Source organism: Lepidochelys kempii, chromosome 1 (genome assembly GCF_965140285.1).
Source record: "Lepidochelys kempii isolate rLepKem1 chromosome 1, rLepKem1.hap1, whole genome shotgun sequence".
NCBI classification, from domain to species: domain Eukaryota; kingdom Metazoa; phylum Chordata; order Testudines; family Cheloniidae; genus Lepidochelys; species Lepidochelys kempii.
Genome location: NC_136380.1, coordinates 97,723,052 through 97,742,836, shown reverse-complemented (window position 1 = coordinate 97,742,836; position 19,785 = coordinate 97,723,052). Strand labels below are relative to the sequence as shown.

Here is a 19,785-nt window from a genome sequence, read left to right as displayed (position 1 = left end):
AATTAATTTTGGATAGAATTACATACATTCAGACACTTCAAGTGTTTGAAAAATGTATGTGGATTGCAGATATGTAGTTCAGAGAGTAAGGCCATCTAGTAAATTCAATTGAAGCTACTGGGCCCGAACATGGCCCATCTTGGACTTTGGCACAAGAGAGTAGAGGGGGTATAAGGTGCATTGAGGAGCATATGTAAGCGGGGGAATGGTCCTGCTATTGTAGGGAACTTTCCTGGCTTCTGCACTACCCCGATGAAATGGGCTAGCGGAAGGGTCTGAGTCCTCGCTCCCGCTTCCTTTCCCCAGAGGCCTCCCTGCCCTTGAGGACTCCCCTTCCACTCTGCTGTCTGGCAGAGTCCTTGTAACCCCAACAAGGCTGGGCCCAGGATTCCTGGGGGGCTTGACCCCCAACCTTGCTGTGGTCACCTAGGAAAGGGGCTAGGGTGTCCCCACTCCAGGGTACTCTCTCTACACTGGACACTTCCCTGACCCACTGATCATTACATATGATTTAAAGCAAATACAATTGATTTAATCAACAATTGGTTTAAAAAGGAATAAGGAAAAATGGGAAAGGTTAAAGGAAAACACATCACCCTGCTCTGTGGCAGGGAACATTACAAATAGTGTCTCTAGAATGTCAGGACAATTCACAGTCTGTTTCTTGTAGGTCCCAGGCCGCCTTCTCAGGCCCTGGCTGTGCTGCAGGGATGCTGCGGGTTGGACACTTGCTCTGGTGGTGGCTACAAGTTCTCAGGCTCTAAGTCGTAGTCTAACTCCTTCTTCCCAGTGTTGCCCCCACCCTGTCGGGGTTACGATCACCCTCCAAGCCTGGCCTGCAGAGCCTCTTGGCTGAGGCCTCTCCCTGTGCTGGGCCCGCTGCCCAGAGTCCCCCTCACTCTCCCTAGCTGTTCACTGCACCCGGCGCCGGACTGTTCCAGCCCCAGCTCCACCACTCTGTCTCAGCACTGCTGCTGCTCTGCCTCCACCTCTCTGGGCTGCTTCTCTGGCCCCTCTGGCTCTGGTTGTTGCAGCTGTCCTCCCAGGGCAAGTCTACTCTCTCTGGGCTGCTTTTCTGGCCCCTCTGGATCTGGCACAGCTCTGCTCCCCAGCGCAGCTTGGGCCCCTGCTTTCTCCTTACCTCGGCCCCACTCTGTCCGACCGAGGCAATTCCAGCTTACACGGAGGGCGGGACCCTCTGGCCTCCTGACTCCCTGATTAGCCTGCCTGCCCTGTCATTCAGGCTGACCTGGAGCATTGGCCTCTCCCCATTGTTCCTGGGGAATGTCAGTCTCAGGGTCCTGATTCCCCATCGACCCTTCCCCTTTTGTACTGGGAGCTAGCCAACCAAAACATTCCCACTCAATGTTAGTAAGGGGGCAACAGTCCCCTTACACATACACTATGACAGGTACGAATCTGTCACAGTTTTCTCCTTCTCCAGAGCACGGGGGAGACAAGGAGGGAGCTTGTGATTCACAATCTCCCTCGTGGGCTGCTTCAAGGGCAGTGCAACAGCATGTTTCCCCTAACTATGGTCTGTGTCACATACTGATAGCCTACCTTTTATGAGCAAAGATGGAAAGGAGGCTGCACTAGTTTTGTGTATTGTTAATTACTCTTTACATATACAAACACAGAGTGCTTAAGCCTGCTCTTTGATTTGAGGATGTGAATCCCCATATGATCTTGTGTAAACAGTTGTTGCATAATCAGTTACTACTCTCTGGCATGCCTGGAGCAAATTTTACAAAGTACAAGGAAAGGATGGGTCACATAGCTAAGAAAGGAAGAGGACTGAATCTGAGAAATGTATATAGATAACATTGTAGAATATATGCTAGTATGGAAAAAAAAATTCAAGATCGGGTGGACAGGACTGATTAAGTCTACACTGTGTACAAAATACTTACATTTGAATAGTATGAAATGGTGTTGTTACAGTGTAATTTCAAACCATTAAAGAATTAACTTGCTGAATTAGAAAACTTGCTGAATTAAAACTGGCCAATAGGTCCATTTTACAGCTACTGTATTTACTAACTAACCTCTCAAATTACATGAATGCTACTTTTTTTAATGACTAGGTACAAAAAAAACCTGATAAAATTGATGAAGATCTCCTTAGTGTTGGGGTTACAGAAGAAAAAGGAGCATGGGAATCCATTACAAGGTAACTGATGTTTGTTTTCACTTGGATCATGCCAATACAGCATGATTATAATAATTATTAGTTTATTATTTATAGTGTGGAAGCTCCCAAAATGTGACAGGGACTGTACAAACACATAAGAAAAGAAAGGCCTTACCCCAAAGAGTTTATCATTCAACAGACAAGAGAGATGAGCATAGAAACAAATATTCTTGGTGATATTAGGTAAATATTTTGTTGGATATTTTGTTTCCCTGTTCATCCCTCCATAACCTTTTCCAGATGCTCCAGCCAACTTGCTCCACCAATATGTGTTCTATCACCTTATGGCATAGACTCAACCTTCTTATGAGAATCAGGGGGTTAGAGAAATTAAAAAATCAGCTGTTAATATGGTACTCATGTATCAAATTGAACTCCTAAAGCAGACTATGATATGGCAATAATATGTCTGCAGACAAAGTTTGTGAAAACTGAGTGTTTCTACATTTTTTTCATCCAGGTATATATTAAAGCTTGAATTTAAATAATTTGGATTTGTTTTACAATTATGTAGTGATTCATAGGCCAGAAGGGCCCATTGTGATCATCAAGTCTAACCTCCTGTATAACACAAGCCATAGAACTTCCCCAAATAATTCCTAGAGCATATATTTTAGATATTTTTAAAATACATTTTAGATGTTTTAGATACAAATGTGATTGTATTAATTTACTCTGAGTAATGTATTATTTTTCAATAATATTATGTATGTGTTTCTGAAATTGAAAATGGAAATCACTAGGAAGATATGGAGCAAAGTCCAAAAACAAGGATGTAAGTAACTCATAATTCTTCTTTGAGTAGTGTCCTTGTGGGTGTTCCAGTGCAGGTGCACAATATGCCTCTTGTACCTTTTGATCAGAGATTTTCAGTAGCAGTGCCCTTTCGCCCCATGCATGTGCTCTAGATATGCTCATGCCCCGTACCAAGGATCTATAGAGCTGTGCAGGTGAATCTCACCTGGTTTCTTCTCAACTGCTCAACAGCCTGAGGTGGAGTATCCAGCTTAGCCTCAAGTTCTTAGTTCCAGTTCAGTTTATTTAGTTCTTTTGTTAATTATACTACTTTAGTTAATTGGAGGTTTTCTGATTATATTCCCTTTCCCCATCAACCCCCCTTTCTGAGGGGTTTGCCTTGGGAGTTGTCATCAACCTGGCATGCCAGAATCCCCATGATTCAAGCGTTGCCGTACCTGCTGGGAATCTACACCAGTGAGCAACAGATATGCCTGGTGTATCCACTATCTGGGACACACCCACATTCCAGCCAAGTGCAAGATCTACTCAGCTTTTAAAAGCATATTTTGAAAAAAAAACTAGATTAAATTTAGGCTCCTCATGACGGAAGGTTCCCTCTGACCAGCCTCAGATACAGCCCACAGACATAGACCTGGAACATTGGCCTCCAAGTGAGCACAGTGCCCCTTCAACCTCCCTACCTAGATCTTTGTGGGATAAGAACACAGAGGTACCAGTAGACGTCTCATGGGGAGGGAGTGCTGGCTCTCCTTATAGAAAGCCTAATTCAAAAAAAGGTTTGGTCACCATCAAGAATGACCATTTTGGAGACTTCAGGTTCCAGGAAGCTCTCTCTGGTATCAGGAGCTCTCAGAAGATCTTGAGGTCATCAAAGAACCCGTGATACCATGCAAACCTCAGTACTACAACATTGGTCTTTCTGAGGTCATCATCCTCAGTACCAGGACCATTGGCTGAACAAGATACTACTGTCAACATCCTCAGTACTGACACCAGTTAATCTGGAGCCTCATCCAGTCCTGGTAGAGATTTACCCCGTACTGCAGGAGCTTAGATTCTCCAAGGACTTGTCAGTGTCTGAGGTGCCACAATTTCTGGTTTTTTTAATGGTTATCAAACAATTGTTGGTGCTGAGATCTCCCAAGTCTCAGAGACCTTACCTTCCTCTGATATCATCAGCACTATATGGACAACCATTCTTGCCTTCAGTGTCTGCTTCTTCTCTAGACTATGCTGAAGACTCTTTTTCAGATTCCTAGATCTCTGTGCAGTGGTTCCCTACATACCGCCACAGAAACATTTTTCCAGACATCTTAACTGAGAAAGTTGTGCCCTTGGGGCTTCTACCTTTAGCCCCTTCTCACTGGTATGAGCAGCACTGAAGTCCTCCTGCCTACCTTATGATTACCACAATGGCTTTATTGTTACTGGTGGTAGCCTGTCATCAGCAAGTATCAAGGGCTCCTAGCTGTTCCTTGGGGAGCATCATGAAGGGCAGTCTCCTGCTCCGTCTCTCCCTTCTCAAGAGCCCCAACCAAATGAGGAGTCTTTTGAGGATCAATCGACTAAAGTGATCAAGGAGGTGACACCACAAACTAATATCTCCACCAGATGAGGCTGTGATACCTTCTCTTCCCTCTTACACTGACGATTTTAAACAGTTTCAGGAGCTGATGGAACAGATTGCTGACTCGCTTCAGATCCCACTGGAGAAGATGCAAGTGTCTCAACTTAAGCTCTTGGACATCCTCCACAGGACACCCTCTGGTTGCATAGCTTTACCAGTAAATGAGTCTCCACTGCGTCCTGCCAAAACTAGCTGGAGTCTGACAGATGCAAATAAAAAGTATTATGTTCCAGAAAAAAATACAAGTTTTTATTTTCACACCCTCCACCCAACTGTTTAGTTGTAGAGACTGTTAGTAAGCATGGTAGGCAATACTAACAGCATAATAACTCATATCATATGATAAAGACCAGAAGCCCTTCAACCTTGCTGGATGTAAAAACTACTCTTCCATAACCCCCCCCCCAGTTTAGAATAGTGAATTATCAGCTCTGATGGCAAAGATGGCACACCAACTACAATAAACTCAACACTTTTATTAATCATCTTCCCCCAGAACATTAGGAATAGTTCCAGGCTGAGTTCATAACTGACTCAGCTCTTAGCAAGCACCTGGTTGTGAGCTTCCCTAGATGTATCTGACATTGAAGCACCTTCCGTCTCTGCTTCTGTCATGCATCAAACATCTTGGATGAAGCAGTTGAGGTTTTCTAGGATGGTCCAAAATGCCATAAAAGACCTTCTTTTGATAGACTAAAACTTCTCAGTGAGTCTACTGATTAATCCATGCACACTATAAAGGATTTGAGGGCCACACTCAGATCTCTCAGTATATACACACCGGCAAATAAAAAATTTAATAGATCCCAACACAGAGATCCCATCCGTTCCAGTTCTCCGGCATTCATAGGCTGGCCGAACCACCTAAGAGATGGAGATACCAAAAAATGGTTGCAGTTTCAGGTCTTTTCGACACCACTCAATTTTGATGGCGTGGTCAAAGGCCCAGAACATCCCCACCTTGGGAATCTTCAGCTACGCCACACTACCCACCTCCCTCCCTTTGGAGGCAGTCTCTTCCATTTTTGAGCTGCATGGGAACAAAGTACATCCAACAAATGGGTTTTGAAAATTATAACATCAAGCTACTCCATCCATTTTACCTCCATCCCCTCATCCCACTCCTGTCCCTATCCCTTCTCAGGGACACTTCTCACAAACATTTGCTGAGACAGGAGACTACCTCTCTTCTAAGCATAGAGGCTGTAGAATCCGTTCCAGTCCACCACAGAGGGGAAGGGATTTTATTCCAAGTATTTTCTGGTTCCAAAAAAGAATGGTGGATGGAGATCAGTTTTAGATCTCATACTTCAAAACACCTTAGTGAAATCAGACATTCAGGATCATAGCTGTAATTCTATCATTAGATTCTGTGGATTGGTTAGCCATACATGATCTGAAGGTCGAGGATTGCAATCACCCCTCTCTCAAGAGGTTTCTTCATTTCAAACATGGCCAGCATCACTTCATGTATCAAGTACTCCCCTTTGGCCTCTCATCTGTGCCAAGAGTATTTTCCAAAGTCTGGCAGTAGTAGCCACTTATGTTTGTTGGCAGGGAATAATCATCTTCCCCTATCTCAACAATTGGCTATTAAAGAGCTGGTTGTACACCATATTTCTCTCTGCAATATAGCCAGCCATGTCCTTATCTGCAGCTTAGAACTTCAGCTCAATCAGAAAGTCCATTTTCATTCCAGTTGTACAGATAGACTTCATAGGATCTTCTCTGGATGCTGTAACATGTAGAGCTTACCTCCCTGTGGACAGATTTACAACACTGACAAGCCTTATTGCCAAGATTGAAATAAGCCCCCAGACAACAGCAAGAAGTTGCCTCCAACTGCTGGGTCATATGGCAGCTTGTACTTTCATAACACAACACACCAGGCTGCACCTTTGCTGCTTCCAGAGTTGTTGCAGAACAGTCTGTATCCTGAACAAACATGGTCTAGACAAGTTGGTATCTGTCCCTTGTCAGGGGATACACTCACACAGCTGGTGGAAAGACTTGTCCAGAGTCCAATGCATGATTTCCTTTCACCTAGCCTCCTCCTATTATCATCACAACTTCAGATGCGTCACGTATCCACTTCCTTCCCTTAACTGAACAAATTCATCAAAGTCATGCCAGATAACATAGCCTGCATGTTCTATATAAATCATCATGGAGAAGCAAGATTCCCCTCTCTTTATGCTGAAACAATAAAACAATGGAATTAGCGTATAGCCTATCACATTCTCATTTCAGCCTCTTAACCTCTCAGGCATGCAGAACACCATGGCAGGTGATCTGACCAAATACTTCTCCCAGGATTACAAGTGGGAACTGGACCCTTGGATTCTCAAACAGATTTTCCTGACCTGGTGGGTTTCCAAAAATGGACCTCTTTACAACTGCTGCCAACAGACAGTGCAAGAAATTCAGTTTGCTGGGGCATCTGAATCATCAGTCCTTGGAAGACACCTTTCTCATTCTTGGATAAGGGACTTTCTCTGTGCACATTCTCTGATACTATTAATTCTAAGGGTTTTGAACGAGATCAAACAAGACAAAGCCAGAGTCATTCTAGTTGCATCAGCTTGTCCAAGGCAAGTCTGGTACCCTTACCTGATTCACCTCGCTTCCTTTGCAGTGTTGACCATTTCCCATCTGCTGTCTCAGGATTCCAGTTGAACACTATCTAGACTTGGCCATCCTTCAACATAGAGCTTGGGTTTTCAATAGTTCTCTGGGGTAGAGGTTTCTTATGTGACAGAGATACAAGAGGTCCTATTAAACCGCAGAAAGAAGTCTATTCGAAATACTTAGCTTCAAAACTGGCTCTGGGAAGAAGGATAAAGGAGTTTGAGATGAAAGTTGTGTTCTCAGCCATCCTCCCTGTTGAAGGAAAAGGCCCAGGTAGGTACCGTCGAATTGTGGAGGTAAATGCATGGTTACACAGGTGATGTTGGAGAGAGGGCTTTGGATTTCTCAACCATGGGGTGTTGTTCCGGGAAGAAGGATTGCTAGGAAGAGATGGGATCCACCTAACAAAGAGAGGGAAGAGTATCTTTGCAGGCAGGCTTGCTAACCTAGTCAGGAGGGCTTTAAACGAGGTTCAGCAGGGAACGGTGGCCTAAGCCCTGAGGTAAGTGGGGAAGTGGAATACCAGGAGGAAACAAAAGGAGGAGGGTGCAGTAGGGGAGGCCTCCTGATTCACACTGAGAAAGCAGGGCAATCGGTTAGGTATCTTAGGTGCATTTACACGAACGCAAGAAGCCTGGGAAACAAGCAGGAAGAATTGGAGGTCCTGGCACAGTCAAAGAACTCTGATGTGATTGAAATAACAGAGACTTCGTGGTGTAGCTCACATGACTGGAGCACTGTCATGGATGGATATAAACTGTTCAGGAAGGGCAGGCAGGGGAGGAAAGGTGGAGGAGTTTCACTGTACGTAAGAGAGCGGTATGATTGCTCAGAGCTCCAGTATGAAACTAGAGAAAATCCTGTTGAGAGTCTTTGTGTTAAGTTCAGAAGCGAGAGCAACAAGGGTGATGTCGTGGTGGGTGTGTGCTATAGGCCACCGGACCAGGAAGATGAGGTAGATGAGGCTTTCTTCAGACAATTGACTGAAATTTCCAGAACACAGGCCCTGGTTCTAAGGGGGGACTTCAATCACCCTGACATCTGCTGGGAGAGCAATACAGCAGTGCACAGACAATCCAGGAAGTTTTTGGAGAGTGTTGGGGACAACTTCTTGGTGCAACTACTGGAGGAACCAACCAGGGACCATTCTCCTCTTGACCTGCTGCTTACAAACAGGGAAGAATTGGTAGGGGAAGTAGCAATGGGTGGCAGCCTAGGCAGCAGTGACCATGAGATGGTTGAAGAAAGGAGAGTAGCAAAATATGGACCCTGGACTTCAGAAAAGCAGGCTTTGACTCCCTTAGGGAACTGATGGTCAGGATCCCCTAGGAGGCTAATATGAGGGAGAAAGGAGTCCAGGAAAGCTGGTTGTATTTTAAAGAAACCTTATTGAGGGCGCAGGAACAAACCATTCCGATGTGAAGAAAGAATAGCAAATATGGCAGGCGACCAGCTTGGCTTAACACTGAAATCTTCTGTGAGCTTAAACACAAAAAGGAAGCTTACAAAAAGTGGAAACTTGGTCAGATGACTACGCAGAGGTATAAAAATATTGCTTGAGCATGCAGAGGTGTAATCAGGAAGGCCAAAACACAACTGGAGTTGCAGCTAGCAAGGGATGTGAAGGGTAACAAGAAGGGTTTCTACAGGTATGTTAGCAACAAAAAAAAGGTCAGGGAAAATGTGGGACCCCTAATGAATGGGGGAGGCAACCTAGTGTCAGATGATGTGGAAAAAGCTGAAGTACTCAATGCTTTTTTTGCCTCAGTCTTCACAGACAAGGTCAGCTCCCACACTGCTGTCCTGGGCAACACAGTATGGGGAGGTGGTGAGCAGCCCTCAGTGGTGAAAGAACGGGTTAAGGACTATTTAGAAAAGCTGGATGTGCACAAGTCTATGGGTCCAGATCTAATGCATCTGAGGGTGCTGGGGGAATTGTCTGATGTGATTGCAGAGCCATTGGCCATTATCTCTGGGAACTTGTGGCGATCGGGGGAGGGCCCAGACAATTGGAAAAAGGCAAATATAGTGCCCACCTTTAAAAAAGGGAAGAAGGAGAACCCGGGGAACTACAGACTGGTCAGCCTCACCTCAGTCCCTGGAAAAATCATGGAGCAGGTCCTCAAGGAAACCATTTTGAAGTACTTGGAGGAGAGGAAGGTGATCAGGAACAGTCAACATGGATTCACCAAGGGCAAGTCATGCCTAACCAACCTGATTGCCTTCTACGATGAGATAACTGGCTCTGTGGATATGGGGAAAGCGATAGATGTGATATATCTTGACTTTAGCAAAGCTTTTCATACAGTCTCCCACAGTATTCTTGCCAGCAAGTTAAAGAAGTATGGGCTGGATGAATGGACTATAAGGTGGATAGAAAGCTGGCTAGATGGTTGGGCTCAACAGGTAGTGATCAATGGTTCCATGTCTATTTGGCATCCGATATCAAGCGGAATGCCATGGGGCCGGTCCTGAGGCCAGTTTTGTTCAACGTCTTCGTTAATGATCTGGACGATGGGATAGATTGCACCCTCAGCAAGTTCGCAGATGACACTAAGCTAGGGGGAGAGGTAGATACACTGGAGGGTAAGGATAGGTCTAGAGTGACCTAGACAAATTGGAGGATTGGGCCAGAAGAAATCTGATGAGGTTCAACAAGGACAAGTGCAAGTCCTGCACTTAGGATGGAAGAATCCCATGCTCCGCTTCAGGCTGGGGACCAACTGGCTAAGCAGCAGTTCTGCAGAAAAGGACCTGGGGATTACAGTGGATGAGAAGTTGGATATGAGTCAGCAGTGTTCCCTTGTCACCAAGAAGGCTAACTGCATACTGGCCTGCATTAGTAGGAGCATTGCCAGCAGATCAAGGGAAGTGATTATTCCCCTCTATTTGGCACTGGTGAGACCACATCTGGAGTATTGCATCCAGTTTTGGGCCCGCCACTACAGAAAGGATGTGGACAAATTGGAGGGCAACAAAAATGATCAGGGGGCTGGGGCACATGACTTACAAGGAGAGGCTGAGGGAACTGGTCTTATTTAGTCTGAAGAAGAGAAGAGAGAGAGGATTTGAAAGCAGCCTTCAACTGCCTGAATGGGGGTTCCAAAGAGGATGGAGCTTAGCTGTTCTCAGAGGTGGCAGGTGACAGAAAAAGGAGCAATAGTCTCAAGTTGCAGTGGGGGAGGTCTAAGTTGGATATTAGGAAACACTGTTTCACTAGGAGGGTGGTGAAGCACTGGAATGGGTTACCTAAGGAGGTGGTGGAATCTCCTTCCTTAGAGGTTTTTAAGGTCAGGCTTGACAAAGCCCTGGCTGGGATGGTTTAGTTGGTGTTGGTCCTGCTTTGAGTAGGGGGTTGGACTAGATGTCCTCCTGAGGTCTCTTCCAACCCTAATCTTCTTTGATTCTATGAATTGGTGTACACTTCCCTCTTTGCTGTTCTTGATTGCCTGTTGGATTTAAAGAGGTCAGATCTTTCCATGAGTTCAGTCAGAGTTTTTATTTGACAGCTATTACAGCCTTTCATTCTCCTGTGAGGGATTCTCAGTCTTTGTTCATCCCACTTTGAGCCACTAGCTAAGTCTTCTCTGCTGCACTTACCAAGGAAAACATTCATTCTCTGTGGCCATCTTTTCTGCTTGTGTAGTCAGGAAACTAGGATCATTAATAGGTGACTTTCCCTCGCCTATTTGCTATTCTCTTCAAGAATAAGGTATCATTATGCCCATGTCCCAAGTTTGTACCTAAAATATTCTCTGATTTCCAAATTAACCATGTTATCCATCTTCCTGTGTTTTTCCCCCCAATGCCACACCAATATTAGAAGGGCACTAGCCTTCTATTTGGACTGTTCAGAAAGTCCTTTGGACTATTTATCTCAGTTGTGACCAGATCTAAAGGATCCATGATCTCTACACAAAGACTTTCAAAGTGGATTTGTGGGTTGTTACCGGGCTGCTAATGTTCAGCCCCCTTGAATAGCTCATTCTAGAAGATCCCAAGCTAACTCCATGACACTATAAAGAAAATGTGTCAACTCCTGAAATTTGCAAAGCGGCAACCTGGACATCAATGCATTTTTTTTTCAAACACTGAAGTCTGGTATGTGCCTGTAAATCAAAAGCTGCTGTTGGCATGACAGTCCCTCTGTATTGGATCCAGCTCCAAAGCTGTTCCTCTTTCAGGGGATACTGCTTCGGGGTCACCTCAAGTGGAGAACCCATGAGGACATTATGACACACTGTGCCTTAGGGGAAAACACTGTATCCCCACGTTCATCCTTATAATATGGTTGTGTGGTATCCAATGCAAAGTTTGTCATGTCGGGTGTCTTCAGAAGGCTCATGATGCACTGAGCATTGTTGTTATAGTAATGTTATAGGTTGTAATTCCATGTATATAGTTATGAGACTGAAAATGTGTCTTCATGGCTTAAAACAAGCCCAGGAAAAAAACTTTCCAGGAGCAGAGGCCCAGGCAAAATTCTCCAAGAGCAGAGGGGCTGTTCACACATCATCAGGGCATGTATGGGACAAACCCAGCCCAGCCTCACAGGAACAAAGGACACTGGCCTAGGCAGCAACAGAGGATCTGTTGGACTCTTGAGTGAGTCATCCCCCATCCCTTCATCATGGGACCGTGATGAGGTAATGCTCACCTGACTCTGAAAGGATGGGGAGGGCAAAACCAAGAGGGAAGAAAGGACATGATAAAAAGGAGAGACGTTTGCCATGCACGCGCTCTCTCTCTCTCTCTTTTCCACGTACATCTGCAGACCACCACCAAGTGACTGAAGTGCTGATCAAAGGAGAGAACCTGGCTGAAGGGCAACCAGCCAGCCTGTGGTGAGAAGCATCTAAGTTTGTAAGGGCACTGACAGTGTTAAGATCAACTTAGAATGCGTTTTGCTTGTATTTCATTTGACCAAATATGACTTCTTGTGCTTTGACTTATAATCACTTAAAATCTATCTTTTGTAGTTAATACATTTATTTATTCTACCTGAGGCAGTGTGTTTGGTTTGGAGCATGTCAGAGACTCCCCTTGGGTTAAGAAGCCTGGTGCATATCAATTTCTTTGTTAAATTGACAAACTCATATAAGCTTGCAGTGTCCTGCAAGCATAACTGGACACTGCAAGACAGAGGCTCCTAGGGTTGCGTCTGGGACAAGAGATATTGGCTAGCATCATTCAGTTGCACAATCCAAGCAGCTTATGTGCCAAAGGCTGTGCATGAACAGCCCCAGAGTGGGGGTTCTCACAGCTGAGCAGGGTAAGGCTGTCTCCCAGAGTCAAGGATTGGAGTGACCTAGCAGATCACCAGTCCAGATAACACCAGGGGAATGTCCAAGACACTACTCACCTTGTGCAGTAGCTGGAGTTCTTCAAGATGTGCGTCTCTGAGTGCTTCACTACCTTCCCTCCTTCCCTTCTGCATCAGAGTTTCACAGGATTTCATGGTAGAGAAGGAACTGAGGGCTGTTTACCTGCATAGCTTTGTATATTCTTGTATGGGACATGAGAATGTCTAGAGTCCATGTGCAGGCTGAATACGCACTGTTACCAAAAAATTCCAATCAAAGGCTCATGAGGTGCATGCACAGCTGAAGTGGAGCATACACAGGACACACATCTCAAAGAACTCCAGTTCTTATTTGAGCGCTTGCTCGTGTTCATTCCACATTAGGTGTGCATGTGCCACACCATTGCCAGAGCTTTTTCCCTCAGTGGTATCTGTCAAGCTGACTTTAGTGGCCTCTGATGCCACATGCTCATGTGCTGGCATAAGGGGTGCTGCTGGCCTCGCACCCTCTCAGTTCCTTCTTACCGCCCAAGATGGTTACTGGAAGATCTCTTCTTGCTTTGGTAAGGTGTTTTTCAGCGGTTTTCTTCTCTGTAATTTAGTTTATTAGTATTGTAAATGGTATTAGTGTAGATAGCCCCCCTCCTTTAGCATAGAGGAGCTTCCTTCCCTCCTGGGGCCAGACATACCCCAGGCTTCAAACTTTGTGCCTCTTGTGGCAAGCCTATGTCAGTGAGCGATCCACACTCCAGTTGTCTGAAGTGTCTGGGAGAGGCTCACATTTGAAAGTGCTGTCAGATTTTTTGGAACTTTAAGCCTCATATGAAGAAAGACAGAGAGACTAGACCGAGGGCTATCCTAATGGAAGCCACTCTTAGACCTGCAAAGCGCACTTCTGGCACCGTGCATTTCTTGGCACTGTTTTCCAACTCCTGTGCCGAGGAAGAAACTTAAGAAGCAGCACTCCAAAAGAACAGGTTTCAGAGTAACAGCCGTGTTAGTCTGTATTCGCAAAAAGAAAAGGAGTACTTGTGGCACCTTAGAGACTAACCAATTTATTTGAGCATGAGCTTTCGTGAGCTACAGCTCACTTCATCGGATGCATGCTGTGGAAACTGCAGCAGACTTTATATATACACAGAGAATATGAAAAAATACCTCCTCCCACCCCACTGTCCAGCTGGTAATAGCTTATCTAAAGTGATCATCAGGTGGGCCATTTCCAGCACAAATCCAGGTTTTCTCACATCCCCCCCACCCCCATACACACACAGACTCACTCTCCTGCTGGTAATAGCTCATCCAAACTGACCACTCTCCAAGTTTAAATCTGAGCTATTACCAGCAGGAGAGTGAGTCTGTGTGTGTATGGGGGTGGGGGAGATGTGAGAAAACCTGGATTTGTGCTGGAAATGGCCCACCTTAATTATGCACATTGTAGGGAGAATGGTCACTTTGGATGAGCTATTACCAGCAGGATAGTGAGTTTGTGTGTGTGGTTTTTGGGAGGGGGGTGAGGGGGTGAGAGAACCTGGATTTGTGCAGGAAATGGCCCAACTTTATTATCATGCACATTGTGTAAAGAGTTGTCACTTTGGATGGGCTATCACCAGCAGGAGAGTGAATTTGTGTGGGGGGGGTGGAGGGTGAGAAAACCTGGATTTGTGCTGGAAATGGCCCACCTGATGATCACTTTAGATAAGCTATTACCAGCAGGACAGTGGGGTGGGAGGAGGTATTTTTTCATATTCTCTGTGTATATATAAAGTCTGCTGCAGTTTCCACGGCATGCATCCGATGAAGTGAGCTGTAGCTCACGAAAGCTCATGCTCAAATAAATTGGTTAGTCTCTAAGGTGCCACAAGTACTCCTTTACTCCAAAAGAAGGCATTCTCGCATGCCAAAGAAAGGCAAACAAGGGGAAGGCAGTGGAGTGCAACCCACATTGGGCACTCCTCCACCCCCAGTACCATGGCAGCACCATTGAATCTACCTAGAGCAGGGTGGGCAAACTTTTTGGACTGAGGGCCACATCGAGGTTCCAAAACTGTATGGAGGGCTGGGTAGGGAAGGCTGTGCCTCCCCAAACCCTAACCCTATCCATCCCCTCCCACTTCCCGCCCCCTGACTGCCCCCCCTCAGAACCCCAGACCCATCCAACCCCCCCTACTGCTTGTCCCCTGACCGCCGCCTCCTGGGACCCACTGCCCCCATGAGACCCCACTCCCTGTCCAATCCCCCCTGCTCCCTGACAGGCCCCCCGGAGCCCCCCCCATCTAACCCCCCCCAAATCCCCTTTCAGAATGTGGCCCTGCAAACATGGGCGGAGGACTCAGGAGGAGCAGGTGCAGCCACGCAGCCGGAGAGAAGCGGCAGTTTCCCCTTCAAAGCGCCACTTCTCTCCAGCCGGCTGCACTGCCACCTGGTGCTCTGCCTGTGTTTGCCGTGCTCCCGCCATCCGCACCACCCGTCTGCTCCCCTGAGGATGCAGGTGAGCCTCCCTTCCTGCTCTCCCCTGCCCCTGCAGTGCAGCCCCCTCCTGCGCTGGCAGCGCGGAGTGCTGATGCTGCAGAGGAGGGGGGATACCAGCGGAGGGCCTGGAAGGATAGAGTCCCTGGCTGGGAGCTCAAGGGCTGGGCAGGACAGGCCCGCGGGCCGTAGATTGCGCAGCTCTGACCTCGAGGAACGATGAGTCCAGTGCAGAACGCCCTGCAATGCCTGGAAGTTATCACAGCGCCAGAGGAATTACAGTGCCTTCTACGCGGGAAACCTTTGCAGCAGCCAAGAACTTGTTATCGCTCCTGGTACCGCCTACCCCGATGGGACAGCTGCTGGCTCTGATGAGCATGAGCAGGAGAGAGCATGGTGCTCAGAGATCCTTTCTGGCACTGAGACCTTTGTTACCTTCCTGGGGCAGGCTGACCCTCCTTTCTTCTGCAAGGTTGTCCCCAGTCCAGCACCAGTCCCAGGATCCTTGGCACCATACAGCGAAAGTGAGGGGTACTACTCTCCCATGGTCACTTCAGGAGGACTCTGTTAGAATCTGAGGTGATCCATCCCAAGAACTGCCACTGGTTCCCTATGTTCCACTGGATCCCGATGCAGGTCCCCCACGGGTACCTGGGCAGGTGGACAGTGGCCTATTCAGTGTCCATTCTGGAAACCATAGGACTTTCCCCCAGTACTGGGTCCGTTGTCTCGGCATCCAAGAGACAGATTTCTGCACCGCTCTGCTTGGACCTGGACCCTGGTACTGAACCTGGTACCAGTACACAGGACGTGACCCCAGTGGAAGTAATAGAGGCAGAAGAAGAGAAGGCTCTCCCTCCGGCACAGGCCTCCTCCTCCTCCCCAGATGAGGCCGTCTTGGGACCAAGAGGCTTGCTGCCACAAGATAACTTTAGAACCCACCAGGAGCTTCTAAAGAGGATAGAAGCTAACCTGGGACTAGAGGTTGAGGAGCTCAAGGAGTATTCCTGCAGCCTCATTGACATTTTGGCTGCAGCAGCACCATCTAAGGTGGCCCTACCCATTAACGTGGCCATAATGGGTCCAATCAGAGCCATGTGGCAAATCCCATCTTCTCTCTTTGAAGAGGGCAGAGAAGAAATACTATGTGTCAGCCAAGGAGTACGAGTACTTATACTCTCTCTAGTCATATCAGCGGCCAATGAGAGGGATAGACAAGTCCAAGCACTTGCTACCCCCAAACAGAAAGACTTAAGGAAACTCAATTTTTGGCAGAAAAATTTATTCAACAGGTGGACTACAGCTGTGTATCTCAAACCAGCAAGTCCTTCTGGGGAGGTACAATTACAACATGTGGGACTTCTTGTTGAAATTTAAAGACTTGTTGCTGCAGGACTTCAGGCAAGAGTTCTCCACTTTCTTAGAGGAGGGAAAGAACATAGCGAAAGCCTCACTCCAGGCAGCACTGGATGTAGCCGACGCAGCAGCTAGAAGGATGGCCTCTGCAGTGACCATGAGATGACGCTCTTGGCTGCAGTACTGAGGGCTACCTCAGGAGGTCCAGCATTGATCCAGGACAACAAAGTCAGACAACATTTGCAAACTGTTCGATGATTTTATGATTTCAACAGAAAGCAGTTGGACTAATTGCATCAGGGTCTGCCCTGATGGAGCATCAGCAAGGACCGGAAAGCATTCTGGTGTTGTGCAAAAAATAAAAGGCGTTGCACCTCGCGCTATTTGGATACCCAGCTTTTTACACTGAGAGGTGTAAGAGGCAAAAGATATTGAATCAGGTCTTCACAGTGGTCTGAACACAGCAGTAACGCTCGTTAATTTTATTAAATCCAGAGCAACAAACTCGAGGTGTTTTGCTTCACTTTGAGGAGGTGGGTACAGAGCACCATTCCTTGCTCATGTGTACAGAGGTGAGATGCTTCCGCATATATTAATCTCAAGGAAGAGTTATGTACTTAGCTGATAAAAAACGTGAACTTGCCGAAGTGCTGAAAGATAAAGTGTGGCTGGCAAAACTGGGTAACCTCGCAGACATATTCAGTGAAATGCTATGCAAGGTGGAAACACTAATTTTTATTGCCCAGTGTGAAAGAATTGAGGTATTCAGAAGAAAACTACAACTCTGGAAAGTTCATTTCTGGGGGGCCACTACTGATATGTTTCTTTCATTCAGGAACGAAACACTGACTTTGACATAATTAAACCTCAGCTAGCAGCACATCTGTCTGGTCTGCTTAACAAATTTAATGCTTATTTTCCCAAACTCACAACAGAACAAGCTGCTACACACATGTGCACTACAAATCCCTTGAGTGAGAACATTGAAGCTAAACTTTCATCCAGTGTCCCAGCAAAACTGTTGGAAGTGCTCATTGACATTTCGTCAGACAGCTCCCTCAGAATCAGGTTCAAAGAAATGCCACTGGAGAAATTTTGGTGTGTGTGTTCCAATGAATATATCACTGTTTCTTCTGCAGCGCTGAAAGTTTTGATCTCCTTTAGTACCACCTGCTTATGCAAAGCCAGATTTTCAGCCATTACATCAATGAAAACAAAGTATTGAACCACGATTGACATTGACCATGACATGTGCGTGTGCTTGTCAAAGATACCCCCAATCATTTTGACTGAAGTGTTGATCAGCACCAGCAACAAGTTTCACACTTGGTAAATAAAAAAAATCAGTTTTATTTTTTATTTTTGTACCTATATTGTTTTCTCTCTCTCTCTCTCTATATATATATATATAGTGTTTGTTTAACTGTATACCAGTCCATTTAATACATCCATTTTAATCTATTGGATATGCAGAAAAACAGGTGTGGCACAGGTAGGCTGTGGAGTTTTTATAGCATTTGTGGGGAGGGGGGACTCAGAAAGAAAAAAGTTAAGAACCCCTGGACTAGGTGATCTAATATAGATATAAAAAATCCTAACTTTTATTATTCACATTTCAAATATGCAGGTGGACATAATAATCAGGGCTGGTAGCATCATCTGTTTTACGGTTGCCTAATGCTTCCCATTATGAGCCTGTTTTCAGTTAGTAACTTAGTTAACCTTTAACTATTTGGGATACAAATTTCCATGCTGTGTTCTGCCATTTCTGAGAATGAGGCTAGGGAAGAAAATTCTAATGACCTTTTCTTTTAAATGCTATAGCACCCCCATGCTTTACAGCAAGAACTTAGTCTGGCAGGGGGTGGCCTTCGTATCAGAAGCCTTTTGAAATCTCATGAAAATCCACCCAAATTTAGCCAATATATAAGCCTTTGAAAAATTATATTTTGCATATGCTCAGTAGAGATTTGCCTAACCTCTAAAATCTACGAAGATTCCATTTTCCCTGGGCATGTTCTATCCCCTCACAACTCATAGTGCTAACCAGACTACACATGCACCATCCCCACAGAGTGACAACATGCTCCAACTCAAGTCTATGGGGGGGATGTCACCATGCCTCAGTGGGTCACAACTGAGAATACCGGATTCAGGACAAACTGCTGAGAAATGGGGTAGACTTACCCCAAAACTGTTCGTTATTCTTCCATAAGATATACCATGCCAGTGACAAAAGTAAACTTCCATCTCACCACATTGGCTAACAAGAAGTCAGAAGTGCAGTCTCCTTAGGTATTCCAATCCTTGTTTCGACACACAGACACTAGACTTAATGATGAGTGGTTATTTAAAACCAGTTTCATCAACCAAAGAGTTCTTCTTCCAGAATGTTTTGATATGAAGACATCAAGAGATGGAAAATCCACCACTTCCCTTAGAAGTTTGTTCCAGGGGTTAATCACTCTGTCAAAAATTTCAAATATGAATTTGTCTGGCTTCAGCTTCCAGCCATTGGTTCTTGTTATACCTTTCTTCATTAAAGAGCTCTTTAGTACCTAGTATTTTCTGTGTATGAAAATACCTATACACTGTAATCAAATTATCTTTTTGATAAGCTAAGCAGGTTGAACTCGAAATCTCTCATTAAAAGACATTTTCTCCAGCATTTGAATAATTTTTTTGGCTCTTTTCTGCACCGTCTCCAGTTTCTGCAGTCTAGATGAAAATGTCTGAATAGAACTAAAAAGGAAAAGAAAACGGTTATGGAAAAAAATCTGTAGACTTTAGATCCACAATGAGCTTTCATCTAAGGAATATGGCAGGGGAAATACCTATGAAAATTTCCCTCTCAGATTTCTGCTGGGTGGAATTTTAACCCAATTAACACAACAGAAGGACTCCTCAGTTCCAGTTTCCAGCTCCATCCCAGGCTGGAGCAGCTGATAGTAGCTATTACATGGAAATTCCTTCTGAGCCTCCTGTGATGTGCTGACGTGCTTGTACTTTTCCACAAACTGTGTTGAGGGCTTTGCTTGAAATAATGAGTTTCCCTCGACATGGGAGAAGCTATAAAAGGCCCTCGAAACATCTCCATTTTGCCTCTTTCCTGCTCTGATCTCTGGACTATGGACTTTAACTAACAGGAGCATTACAACCAATGGATTGAGGACCTTCCAATCTTTTAGATGTTACCAGAGACATTATAAGTCAGCAGTTTATGTCATCACTGCTTCAAACCTGATACAGGAACTCTGCAATTGTTGTGCGTACTTGATTCCTTTGACCATTTTAACTCTGTCCTCTTTCTTTTCTCTTATAAATAAATCTTTAGATATTAGATACTAAAAGATTGGCAAAAGCATGATTATTGGGTAAGATCTGAATTATATATTGACCTGGGTATGTGGCTGTGGCTGGATCAGAAGAACCCTTTGTTGATGAAACTGG

The 19,785-nt window shown here is 45.5% G+C and overlaps 1 protein-coding gene across 2 annotated transcripts in view; it reads left to right on the top strand.

Annotated features, from left to right (window-relative positions):
- Window positions 1-19,785, top strand: part of UGGT2 (UDP-glucose glycoprotein glucosyltransferase 2) — a 301,267-nt gene that overhangs the window by 243,034 nt on the left and 38,448 nt on the right. For both annotated transcript variants that reach the window (XM_073348024.2, XM_073348019.2), the window contains exon 31: window positions 2,088-2,173. In XM_073348024.2, the coding sequence (XP_073204125.2) occupies window positions 2,088-2,173 (86 nt within the window). The remainder of the gene's footprint in view (window positions 1-2,087; window positions 2,174-19,785) is intronic.